Genomic DNA, 10,631 nt, shown 5'->3' on the forward strand with positions numbered 1-10,631 from the left:
ATAGGGGACATTGAGGTCCTGATGGATGATTTGATTTGTGACAAAGTAAGGAGCATTAAGGATTTTACGAAGGATTTTTGACTGTAAGGATTGAATTTGGGAGGAATTCGATGGTTGAGTGGAGCCCCATACCTCAACTCCATATGTCCAGATATCCCACTTCTTATAGATATCCAATTTGATAGATTCACACAAAGTCCCGCGAACGAATTCCCCTCTATCCCAGCCTACAATCCCTACCCCGTCCTCTTCTTTGTATCTATGTGGAGCTCAATGTACCAGAAGTATCATTATTCCTTCGCTTAACTTTGGTCCCAAGACGTGTATTAACTAAGCCTTGAGTGCCTTCTAGTTTGTAAGAAGTATGTTTTAATGTTGATGTAATATTTTATTTTACAATAAAAGTAAATCTTAAAGTCTTTATTTACTGTTGTTTGAGTCTGTTTTTTAACGGATTTAATCCGATTCCTGGTTTTGGCGTTAGAACATAGCCTAAAATGGCTATTTATTTAATATCGTTTCTGACAGTTAATGTACATAATACTAAAGAGTTGGAGGATCATGAATTAACAATTAAGAACCGTTTCACCATTAAACTCACTATCAGCAAAAAATGTTATTAAAACATGAGTTGTTTGTTTTTTAATTAAAAAATTTAATTGTCTTTGAAACAGGTATCTAGGAGATGTATAGTTTTCGAATGATCCGAAAAACTAATAAACGTGAATTAATGTCCATGGGAATATACAAAAAATACATTTTACAATGTGAGTATACAGTTAAGTGAGATGTTCTTGTAATATGCTCTGTTAATGTTACTGTAATTTAACTGTTATTGAAAAATATTTGTTGATGAAAATGTGTAAGAAAGAAGTAATTGCTTATAACTGGAAAAAAAAAATTATTAAAGTTGCTTTATGGTCAAAACAATATTCAGAAAGAGTGAAGAAAATATTAATTTGAAGAAACTGCATGAGAGAAAAAATTAACAAACAATATTTGAATCTGAATATTTTTCAAAAATATAAATATACTGAAAGTTACTATAACAATGTTCATCTATCCACTTGTACTGTTTGTTAAATATTTGAAGTAGAAGATTCTAGGATTGTCCCTGGCATGACCAAATAATTGGTTTTGTGTTGTCGAATAATATATATCACCGTCATGTTGGTAACAATGCTGGTTAAATAAAAAGAAGCAAATGTTTCACAGCAAGAAATATTTGATTTCATTCATAGAAAAAAGAAATTAATAAATAAAAAAAATTTGATTTGAAGCCACAGAAATATTTTTTCTTTAACAACTCACTAAAGCAGGTTCCTGTTTTTCAGTAGATTGCGATTGATACCGAACAAAAATCGATAGATTAGACATCGATTGAAGAATTTATGTTGGAAAAAAATTAAAGGTAAATCATATAAGAGAAGGGATGAATATAGTCACTAATGAGTTTCAAAAATATTAATTGTGAGTTAATAAAAATATGTATTGTGATTATGTTTAATTAAGTTATTAAAAATATATATTTCGAGTGAAAATAATTACAATTTTTTGAGGGAATATTAGACACAATTAAGGGGAAAGAAACAGATGTATCAAAGAACAAAATTTGAATATTAACTTTTGTAGGTATATATAATTCGTTTTTTAAATGAAATGAAAACCTTTTTTTTTATTAATATTTAGTAATTTTAACAAAATTGTATATACTAAAAATAAATACATATATAAAGAGATTACCAACCAGTTGAGAGAAAGCTACCGCAGACACGCCGATCTCGAACTCACCCATGCCGAAGACATAGAGGGTGAGGAGAGTCTCCGTGCTCCAGATTCTGATGTGGGCCTGGGTCTTCCTGTTCCTGCCGGCTCTTTGACCGCTGGCCACAAGCTCCCTCGAAGGGTGGACGTCCATGCTGCACGCCATGAAACAGGCGATAGGTGGTTAGGTATACATAGTCCAAACTCTTCAGGTAAGAGTTGGAGAAACAGGACTTCACAAGTGAATATTTAAGAAACTGTCTACATTTTTGTCGTATAGTTAGTTGCATAAGGTCTGTTCCAACAACCACTTTTAACTGTCCGGAACTGTACGGAGCACGCGCAGTTCAGGTTTTGAGAGGCGAAACCCCGCCCTACTATGAATGTCCTTGCGGTTGTTGGAACAGACCTATCATGTCGAGTAGCGAACTCAAGAACTAATTTATACAATACCAAAGACTGAAACTACTTGCGATTACAATTCATCAGATATTCGAACAATTATTGCGCAGATTAATCCTATCGCAATCCTCCCATCTACGTTTCAGTTAACATCTCGAACGTTTACCGTCGGTTCAGTGTTTATTAATTTTAGGGATCCACTCGTTACTAAGCCCTAAAACCTTACACGCCCATCTTATTCACCTCAATCCTATAACTTGAATTATAGTTTCCAGGTGCAGTTCCTTCAATTCAGTGTAGCCTTCTTAATTCTCTGATTAACTCATCCTTTTCGATCCAAACATTTTACGTAATACTTTATTTTCAGAAACCTTAAGGCGCTGTTCCTCCCTTAGTATAAGAGGCCATGTTTTGCATCCGTAAAGAACAGTGGGAAGGATAATAATTTTGTAAATTCTAATTTATAAGTTTTTGGACTGAATACGTGAGCTAAGCAATTTCGAAATCTAAAAATAACGATCATTTCAACAATCCTTTAACCTAGCTTTTACTTCTATATCGATTTTGTTTTTTTTTAGTTACCTTGGAACCTAAATACTTAAACTTATCTACCTGTTCAAATGTATTTCCTACGATATGTATATAACCGAAATTGCTCTCGTTTCTACTGCTGACAATAAATTTTGTTTCATCGGTATTTAGTTCAAGACGTAGTTCCTTACTAGAGTTTAACAAAGAAAATAAAAAATAAGTAAAGGAATATACGACCTTGGTGGTGTAGGAGCTCTGCTGCTCAAGTTTGGTTTAGTGAATTTCGACATAATTGCACTTTTTTTTTGTTTTTGAGAAAATTCAAGTCTGACTATATCTAAAATGGAGAAATGAATAATATACCATTGAATATCCTCCGTGTGGCCGACGTAGTGACGCTGGGCCTCTTCGTCCCGGTCATAGAGGATAGCTATGGCAGCGACGTAGTATAGCAGCTCTCCAGTAGGTAGTACCCACAAATTCCTTCGGGAGTCAGTACCTCGGTATCCGTAACTATTATATCAAGTTAAGGAAACGATATTTTTCTTTAGTTGGTAATGATAGCCCATTGGAAGAGTTCATTAGCCAAGAAAAAAACAATATTTTTTTTTTTTTAACAAAAGTATATTCTTTGTTTTATTTATTTTAATATGTTGACCTCTCTATTTGTGTGTTTTAACGTATTTACTCATTAAATTATTTTATTTCATTGGTACTATTGGTTTTTTGTTTTGTTTTTTAAACTTATTTATCCATTCAAGTGTTTCCTGTAACCGATTTTTTATTATATTTTCCTTTTAATCTATGTGTTAGTCTTATTCTCGTAAAATGTATCTATTTGTTTGTTTTTGGTAAACTGAGATACTGCTGTGACTATTAATGATGGTCTGATCTCACATTGCCATCTAATATTGACTTTGTTTAGCGGGTCACTGAAGAGGATCTGGGAGGGTGAATTCCGGAGAGCGAATTTGTTGATCGGGTGAATTAAAAAATTATGAAAGGGTCAAATTGGAGGAGCAGAAATGAGAAAGAAAAATAGGAATGAATTGAAACATTTGTATTTGTTGTACAGACTGAAATTGATTGTAAAAGGAAACTGTAGGGGAAAAAAATTGTTTATTATATCTAATTATTGTATCTCTTTTTTTCTGATTATACCATGTATGTGTAATTTATATATGTCCGATATACAAGTATGCTGTTTGAGATAGCAACCTGATGTATTTAGGCAGCATAGATAAATAAAGTATTTCTCTCTCTTTGGCTTATACTACAAGGTCAGTCTGATTCAATGTTACATCACTATTCAGATAAAACAAAGTTAATATTAAAATTCACCATTTGTTTATAATTTTTAATAAACTAAATAAATTCATAAATATAAACAATAGGAATACAATATAATTTTTTCTTGGTTTATTATCTTATAAAGTTAAAATTTATAGCATCGTATAAATAATAATAAAAAATAAATTGTAAACTTTTTTTTTAATTTCTGAGCCCCATTGATGTAGTATCTTATATTGAGGGGGGTCCTGAGAATTTTGTTATATAATTTTTATTTTTTTTTTTTTATTTTTTTTTTTTTTCTGACCTCCTAGAAAATTATTAAAATCAATAAATATATACAAACAGAAGGAAAAGTATATATACAGAAAATAGATATCTTGGATAGATATATATTTTTTTTTACATTTCATGCATTTTATAATTGGACTGATGAAAATAAATACGATGGGTATGGAGGAGACAACGGTATTCTGACGGGGCTCAACAGGTTTCGTGAAGTCAGTAGTAAGTTATTAATCCTCGATCGAGTCCGAGACTGTTTATGGGTGTTCGCTACCATTGTGGCCGTCCTGTTTTGTGGGATAGTGCAGTTTTGGAGGCTATCAAAGAATTTGATGTGCCTCCGTGCAATCCATAATCTGAATTATATAGTGTGTGCTAAGTATTATGTATTTTACTATGTATATAATTGAGAAAATGTGTTCAACGCAGCCTCTACCTTTTACAAATCCTCCTTGTCTCACTGGCCTCGGCCAGACTCTTCCCTTTTAATATAAAGGTATACTTAAGCCATATTATTATGGAATAAACAAATTAATATTTTATAAAATGTAACATGTTAAGGATACACCCAGTCCAAGACCAGCCTCTTCTCCGGCGGGGAGTTGTCCTGGGGCGCGTGGTGCAGCGGGGGATAGACAGTCCGCCGCGCTCCCTTGATCGTCAGTCTGATCGGTTCCTCCTTCAGCACCTCCAGCAAGGTGTAATCTGCAACGTATATTACGGCCTTATATTGTACAAATGTCTATTTACAGTTTATACATATTATTTTAAAATATTAAAAAAATAATAAATTTTGGAGTTTATTAATAATTATTTTCATAAAGCCTTGTTTGATGGGTGAGAGGACACCTAACGGACAAGTGAAGCCAAACAGAAAGGAGTTGACAACACCCTCGGAGCCCAGGTTGAATTTGAAGTTGATGGGAATGCTCGCCATTGTAACCTAAACTGTAAAAAAAGGCAGACGGCGATTGGCTCCTACACCTCTGCCACGCTCTTGGATTCATAATCTTATCATAAAATTTCTAACAAAATAAGAGTAATATAACATATTAATATTACAGTACAATATACGCAAAGAAGCCCTCTTACCCTGGTAGGCAGTGACCTGCTGATAGGGTCCGTTGGCAGGACGGATGACCTCCGGCTCGATGTAGAGGGCTCTCGGCCGACTCTTGCTCCTTGCTCTTCGCCGAACAGCAGGAGTCGTCACCGGCTCCACGAGGACAGGGCCTCTAGATCTGGATCGTCTTCGGTCAGGAGACATGAGGACTCCAGTAGTCCCGAGGTAGAACGTATCGACGTCGGAGAATTCGTTCCTCAACTGGGAGAAGCTCCGAACCTGTAATGTCTTGGTGAGCCTCTTTTATGGTGTGATATTGTTAAGCAATGGAGTATAAAGCGACTATACTAGTATAGCATGTGGGACCCCTTCGCTATATATTTGGCTGGCTAATAAAGCAACTAAATCACTAACAATATTTTTATATATGAGTAAATTAAACTTAAGTTACCAATATCGATAGTGAAATGAACTTGATTCTGCTGTTATGCCAATCTAAAATTTTATGAAGTTAAGTATTATAATTTCTGTAAAGATCCTCAAATAAAAATAATAAATTCAAACGTAACTAAACAACATTTTTTTAATTTTTTAGACTTCTGATTGTTTAAAAGAATCCAGGATATTTGATATTGAAATCATATATTAATTAAAAATTAATAATAATTTTTCACATGATAAGCTCGTTTATTGGCATGTTTTAAAAAGAAAAGAACAAATTTTTTAATTTCTGTCGGTATATTAATACAAGGAATTTGGCCCTTAATTTCCCCATGCAAGGAGGTACCTCATAGGCGGCATTAATCACTGAGAAAAAATACAGAATAAAATATTTAGTCTTTATATTTACACTTTCCTTTTTAAAGTAAAATTAGTTTATTAATTTAATTCAAGAAATGGACACGGGGTTGGAAATATAGTTACCGCAATACCAAACGGTTATGCGGGTTTAGAGGCTTCTATTTAGTTCATACGTATACTAGATTTTTACTATAATGCATTTAGAGAAACATTTACTGACGGAACGAAAAAAAAATTATTTTTATAGACTATAATGACTCTTCTTTTACATGAATGAACATCAAAAATTTATTTCAATACCTTACAGTTGCATGCGACATACGCCATGACAGGACAATAAAATTAATAGTAGTTTAACGTTGGGAGGGACGCCATCACCATGGTTCCAACATCTAGTAATGCAATGCGAACCGAAGGAAATTTAAAGGGATAAAGATAAAAATACGAGAGAAGTTTGATTTAATGTTGTAGAAGTTTTCTTCTTATGAAAATTTAAAATTTACAAAAATATTATCCTTCTCACTGTTCTTAAGATTTTTGAAAACAAAGTATATATTACGTAAAATATTCGGAAAAAAGATGAGTTAACTGTACACTGAATTCTGTGGAACTGCACCAGGTAAATATAATTCAGGTTATTATTATACCATCATGGCGAATAAGATGGGCGTGTAAGGTTGTGTAAGAAGTAACGTAATATGCTAATAAACTTAACCGACGGATAAACGTCCGAGGGATAAACCGAAACGTAGATGGGAAGAATTACAGACTTACGCCACTATGATTCTCTACAGTTGATATCTATGGAAGAGGGTAAAAGTTTGAAGACGGCCAAAATAAATTAAGATTTTTTCATGCTATAGAAAACTTTGAAATTCTTAATTATATACTTATACCGCCCTCCAGCAATATAAAAGAGGCGCAAGCAATGATGTTATCTAGTCATAATTTTGATCAACTGTCAGTGACGCAGCTAGGAAAGAAACGCTGGGATCGTGGAATTCTGCCATGTCATCCATATTTGGGTGACAGGACTTGAATCGGGGTTCTCTGAGCTGAATGGAAATATTTTGTAAAGGTATAATTGTGTTTAAGATTTTATTTACACTATTTCATTATAACAAAATATAATTATTTATTTCAGTTGTTTTCTTATTTTTTATTTTTTAACTAAGTTATCCTATGTTTATTTATGATATGTATCTATAATTATAATCCTATACATTTTAGTGTATACTTAATTATTTTATTGTACTATTTTATTATTATTCTTTATTTAATTAATATGTATATATGATATGATAGTGTACTCAACATCTCTAATAACTATTAGGAAAGGTGAAAATCAAAAATTGTTAATTCAACCTGAAATTGGAGTACCATCATCTTATTATGTGTCGAAAATACAGGGATGAAAAACGATTGTGTTAACGCCAAATCATGGTATAGGCCAAGTGATGATACTGCCACTACCTACATACTCAGGTTTTTACAAAAATATTTAACTGTATAACCTGCTATGGTAGATTTCACAAAGGGCCTAAGGTACAAATCCCTCCCCCCTTCTCCCTTATACAGACACATATAACATTTGAACCCCTTTATTATACGTAAGTATATTAGCTATTAAATAATTAATTCACGAATTAGGCCCAATACGTTTTTCTGAGTTGATTATATGAAATGGTTTATGAAAATAGCGACATATTGTATAACAATAACATGTTACTTTTCAAATAAAAGAATCAGGAGATCGATTAATAAAGTTCGTGACGGAAGTGAAATATAGTTTCATCAGCTCGCGATAGGCAAGACTGCCTAGATTGATTTCCGCTCAACCTTAGCTAAAAGGATTGCACGAGATTGATTCATCTTCTGTATCTTTGTACCCAGTTGAGGCAAGTCATGAAAAACACTATGCCTTCATAGAACATTTCTCAAATTATTAATTCTTCATTATTTCGTAATTTTAATATAGTTAGAAGCAGATATAAGTTGAATTTTTATTGTTAATTCTAGTTAATTTTAAAGTCGATTTCACTATCGATAATGAAAGAAGATATAGACCTACCTCTTGCCCGGACACAGTGAACATCCTCCGAGCTCCGTTCATCTTGAGCACTTGTCCCAGATCCTCGACGACATCTTCGAACGGTTGTGTCGTCCGTAAGTTGAGCAGTACTCGACACTAAGAAGGAGGGTGTGATAAAGTCATGGTCGACGATGTATGTTTTCACAGTATTATTATTTTTTTTTTTTCCCAACCAAAGCTTCATTGATGTAACTTCACAGAGTGTTCAAAATTCATTATAATGTTCAAAGACTGACTTTAAGTCTTGAGTAATAGAAATTCTTTTCATTAGTACTAGGTATATAAACATCATTGAAGCTTTGAAGGTTCACTAATGCACACCATTTCAGCATAGTTAGTGTGGGGTACTTTTGTATGAATTTTCTTTTACACAAAGTTATTTATAGTACAGAGTATTCAATATAAGCCAAATGTTTCTCACGCTCAAACGAATGATCTGAGTTTTTTTTAATAAAGATTTGAGGGGTTCTTTCACCAATAATAATATCAACGTGTTGCCCCATCCCCTCATCATCAAACCTTTTGTCAAGCTTTGCGTATTTCAATGGAACAGTGGCTGCTAATCCTTAGCTCTCTGGGATCAATTCTCAAGTTCATGAATCCCATATATTTGAGGCCAGTCGTTTGCAATCAATCGCTAATACACTCTATATGACTTCATAAAACAATTAAAATTATTAATGTGATGATAGTGTTATATCCGGTTGGCTCGAGGGGCAACATGTTGCTCTCGGCTCTGCCCAGAGGAGGAGAGCCCTGCCATCCTAAAGAACATTACTTCATATCCTGAACCCTAACAAGGTCAGTCGGAATGACAGTCATCATTCATAAGCCAGACTGACATAACTAACTTCGATCAACTCGAAAACGCTTACTTGTATGTGAGATACAACAGTAACATTCTTAAGCAATGTCTCTTTCGAATCGAATAAATAGGATGTTTGACAATTTTTTTAACATTTGCCAGCAAAAATAAAGTGAATCGTGAAATATGAAGGAAAAACTAGCTGTCTCTTTGGCTTTGGCAATATAATTAGTTTATAGGCCATAAAAAAAATAAAAATATATCATATCTCTAAGATTACAGTTTCACTACCAAAAAATAATTATGATATTGAAACTACAAGAAAGGACAATTATGAACATTCCGAAAAGCGTTTTTGGTATCTTTCATAACTTTTTAATGACTATAAAAGAGAATATAATAAAGTAGATAATACAAACCCCAAGGTTTCGCCTCCTGTGTCAGCTTAACCTTTAGGTGATAAATGAGTTGGACAAACTGAAAAAGCAATTCCACATGAAGATGGTTCAGGTGTGGTGAAAATAAATCTAATAGAAAATAAATTATAATGATGAGAATCCACTTGGATCCTCCACATCTTCCGAGCAGCCCTGATGAAGGCTGGAAATTCTGACCGAAACGTTGACACTAGTAAATAAGTTTTTACTTATTTCTATTCTACATTGGCGGCACCCACAATCATCTTCCTGTACAGAAAATAAACTACTTATTATGAGCCGACGTTTCGTTCCACGCTGCAGGGCTTCAAAAGGGCTTGCAAAATGAAGGAAAGCCAAAGAATCAACTTTGTTCATTCTGTAGACCAGGTGAAGCCCTACAACATGGGGCGAAACGTAGGGTCATAATAAGTAGTTTATTTTCTATTTTAGTTATTTAGATCACCTGCTTGTCTGTGAGAAGCATTTGGACAAGGACACCCTGCACATATCCTAGCAAGAGACTGTTCCCCTGGTACCTGTACAGTATGATCGTGGTTGTTGATGATCCTAATGACTCTTCCTGAGCTGGGCTTGTTGGTGTGTTCCGGGTCAGGCATGCTCGGCTTCCTGGAAGGAACGGGTGGCTTGCTCCATCCACGAGGTGTCGCGTCAGGAGGGTACCAGGCACCTCCGTTCTTTTTACCGTAGCTGGCGTTCTGTAACAAATCCTCCACCTGTCATTCCAATTGTGTTTTGAAGCTTTTCTACCTAACAACTCCTTTGATGTCTTAATTTCGCGTGTTTCGATCAGAACTTTGCCAAAATAAATACTTATTCCTTTTCTGGCTAGGTGCTTATAAAGAAAAAATATTTTATATTGAAAAAAAAAGAAAAGCTATAGAAAATATTTATTATAAAAAACTTGATTTTTTTGTTGGTTTTTTAGTGGGATTAACTTTTTATTAATAAATATTATACAAAAAGATAATAATATTTTTATTGTGCAATATTACATTCTGCCTTATTTATATGCATTGGTAATAATGGATCATAGAGTTCATTCATCAACAAAATAAGAAATTAATAATAGCACTAATTAAAAAATAAGTAAAATACAAAAATCAACTTTACGTAAAATAAAGTGAAAACAATCATTCCACTTATTAATATATATATATA

General features: G+C 33.5%; 1 protein-coding gene across 1 annotated transcript in view; it reads right to left on the reverse strand.

The window, feature by feature from the left end:
* The window catches only part of DCX-EMAP (Doublecortin-domain-containing echinoderm-microtubule-associated protein), a 149,857-nt gene that overhangs the window by 42,759 nt on the left and 96,467 nt on the right, over nt 1-10,631 (reverse strand). The window contains exons 5-10 of the mRNA XM_014434359.2: nt 9,989-10,168; nt 8,208-8,324; nt 5,365-5,614; nt 4,839-4,977; nt 3,061-3,210; nt 1,748-1,919 (exon numbers count right to left, since the gene is read on the reverse strand). Coding sequence (XP_014289845.1) covers nt 1,748-1,919; nt 3,061-3,210; nt 4,839-4,977; nt 5,365-5,614; nt 8,208-8,324; nt 9,989-10,168 — 1,008 coding nt within the window. The remainder of the gene's footprint in view (nt 1-1,747; nt 1,920-3,060; nt 3,211-4,838; nt 4,978-5,364; nt 5,615-8,207; nt 8,325-9,988; nt 10,169-10,631) is intronic.

Source organism: Halyomorpha halys, unplaced genomic scaffold, assembly GCF_000696795.3.
Source record: "Halyomorpha halys isolate HHAL.00 unplaced genomic scaffold, Hhal_1.1 Scaffold1355.1, whole genome shotgun sequence".
NCBI lineage: Eukaryota > Metazoa > Arthropoda > Insecta > Hemiptera > Pentatomidae > Halyomorpha > Halyomorpha halys.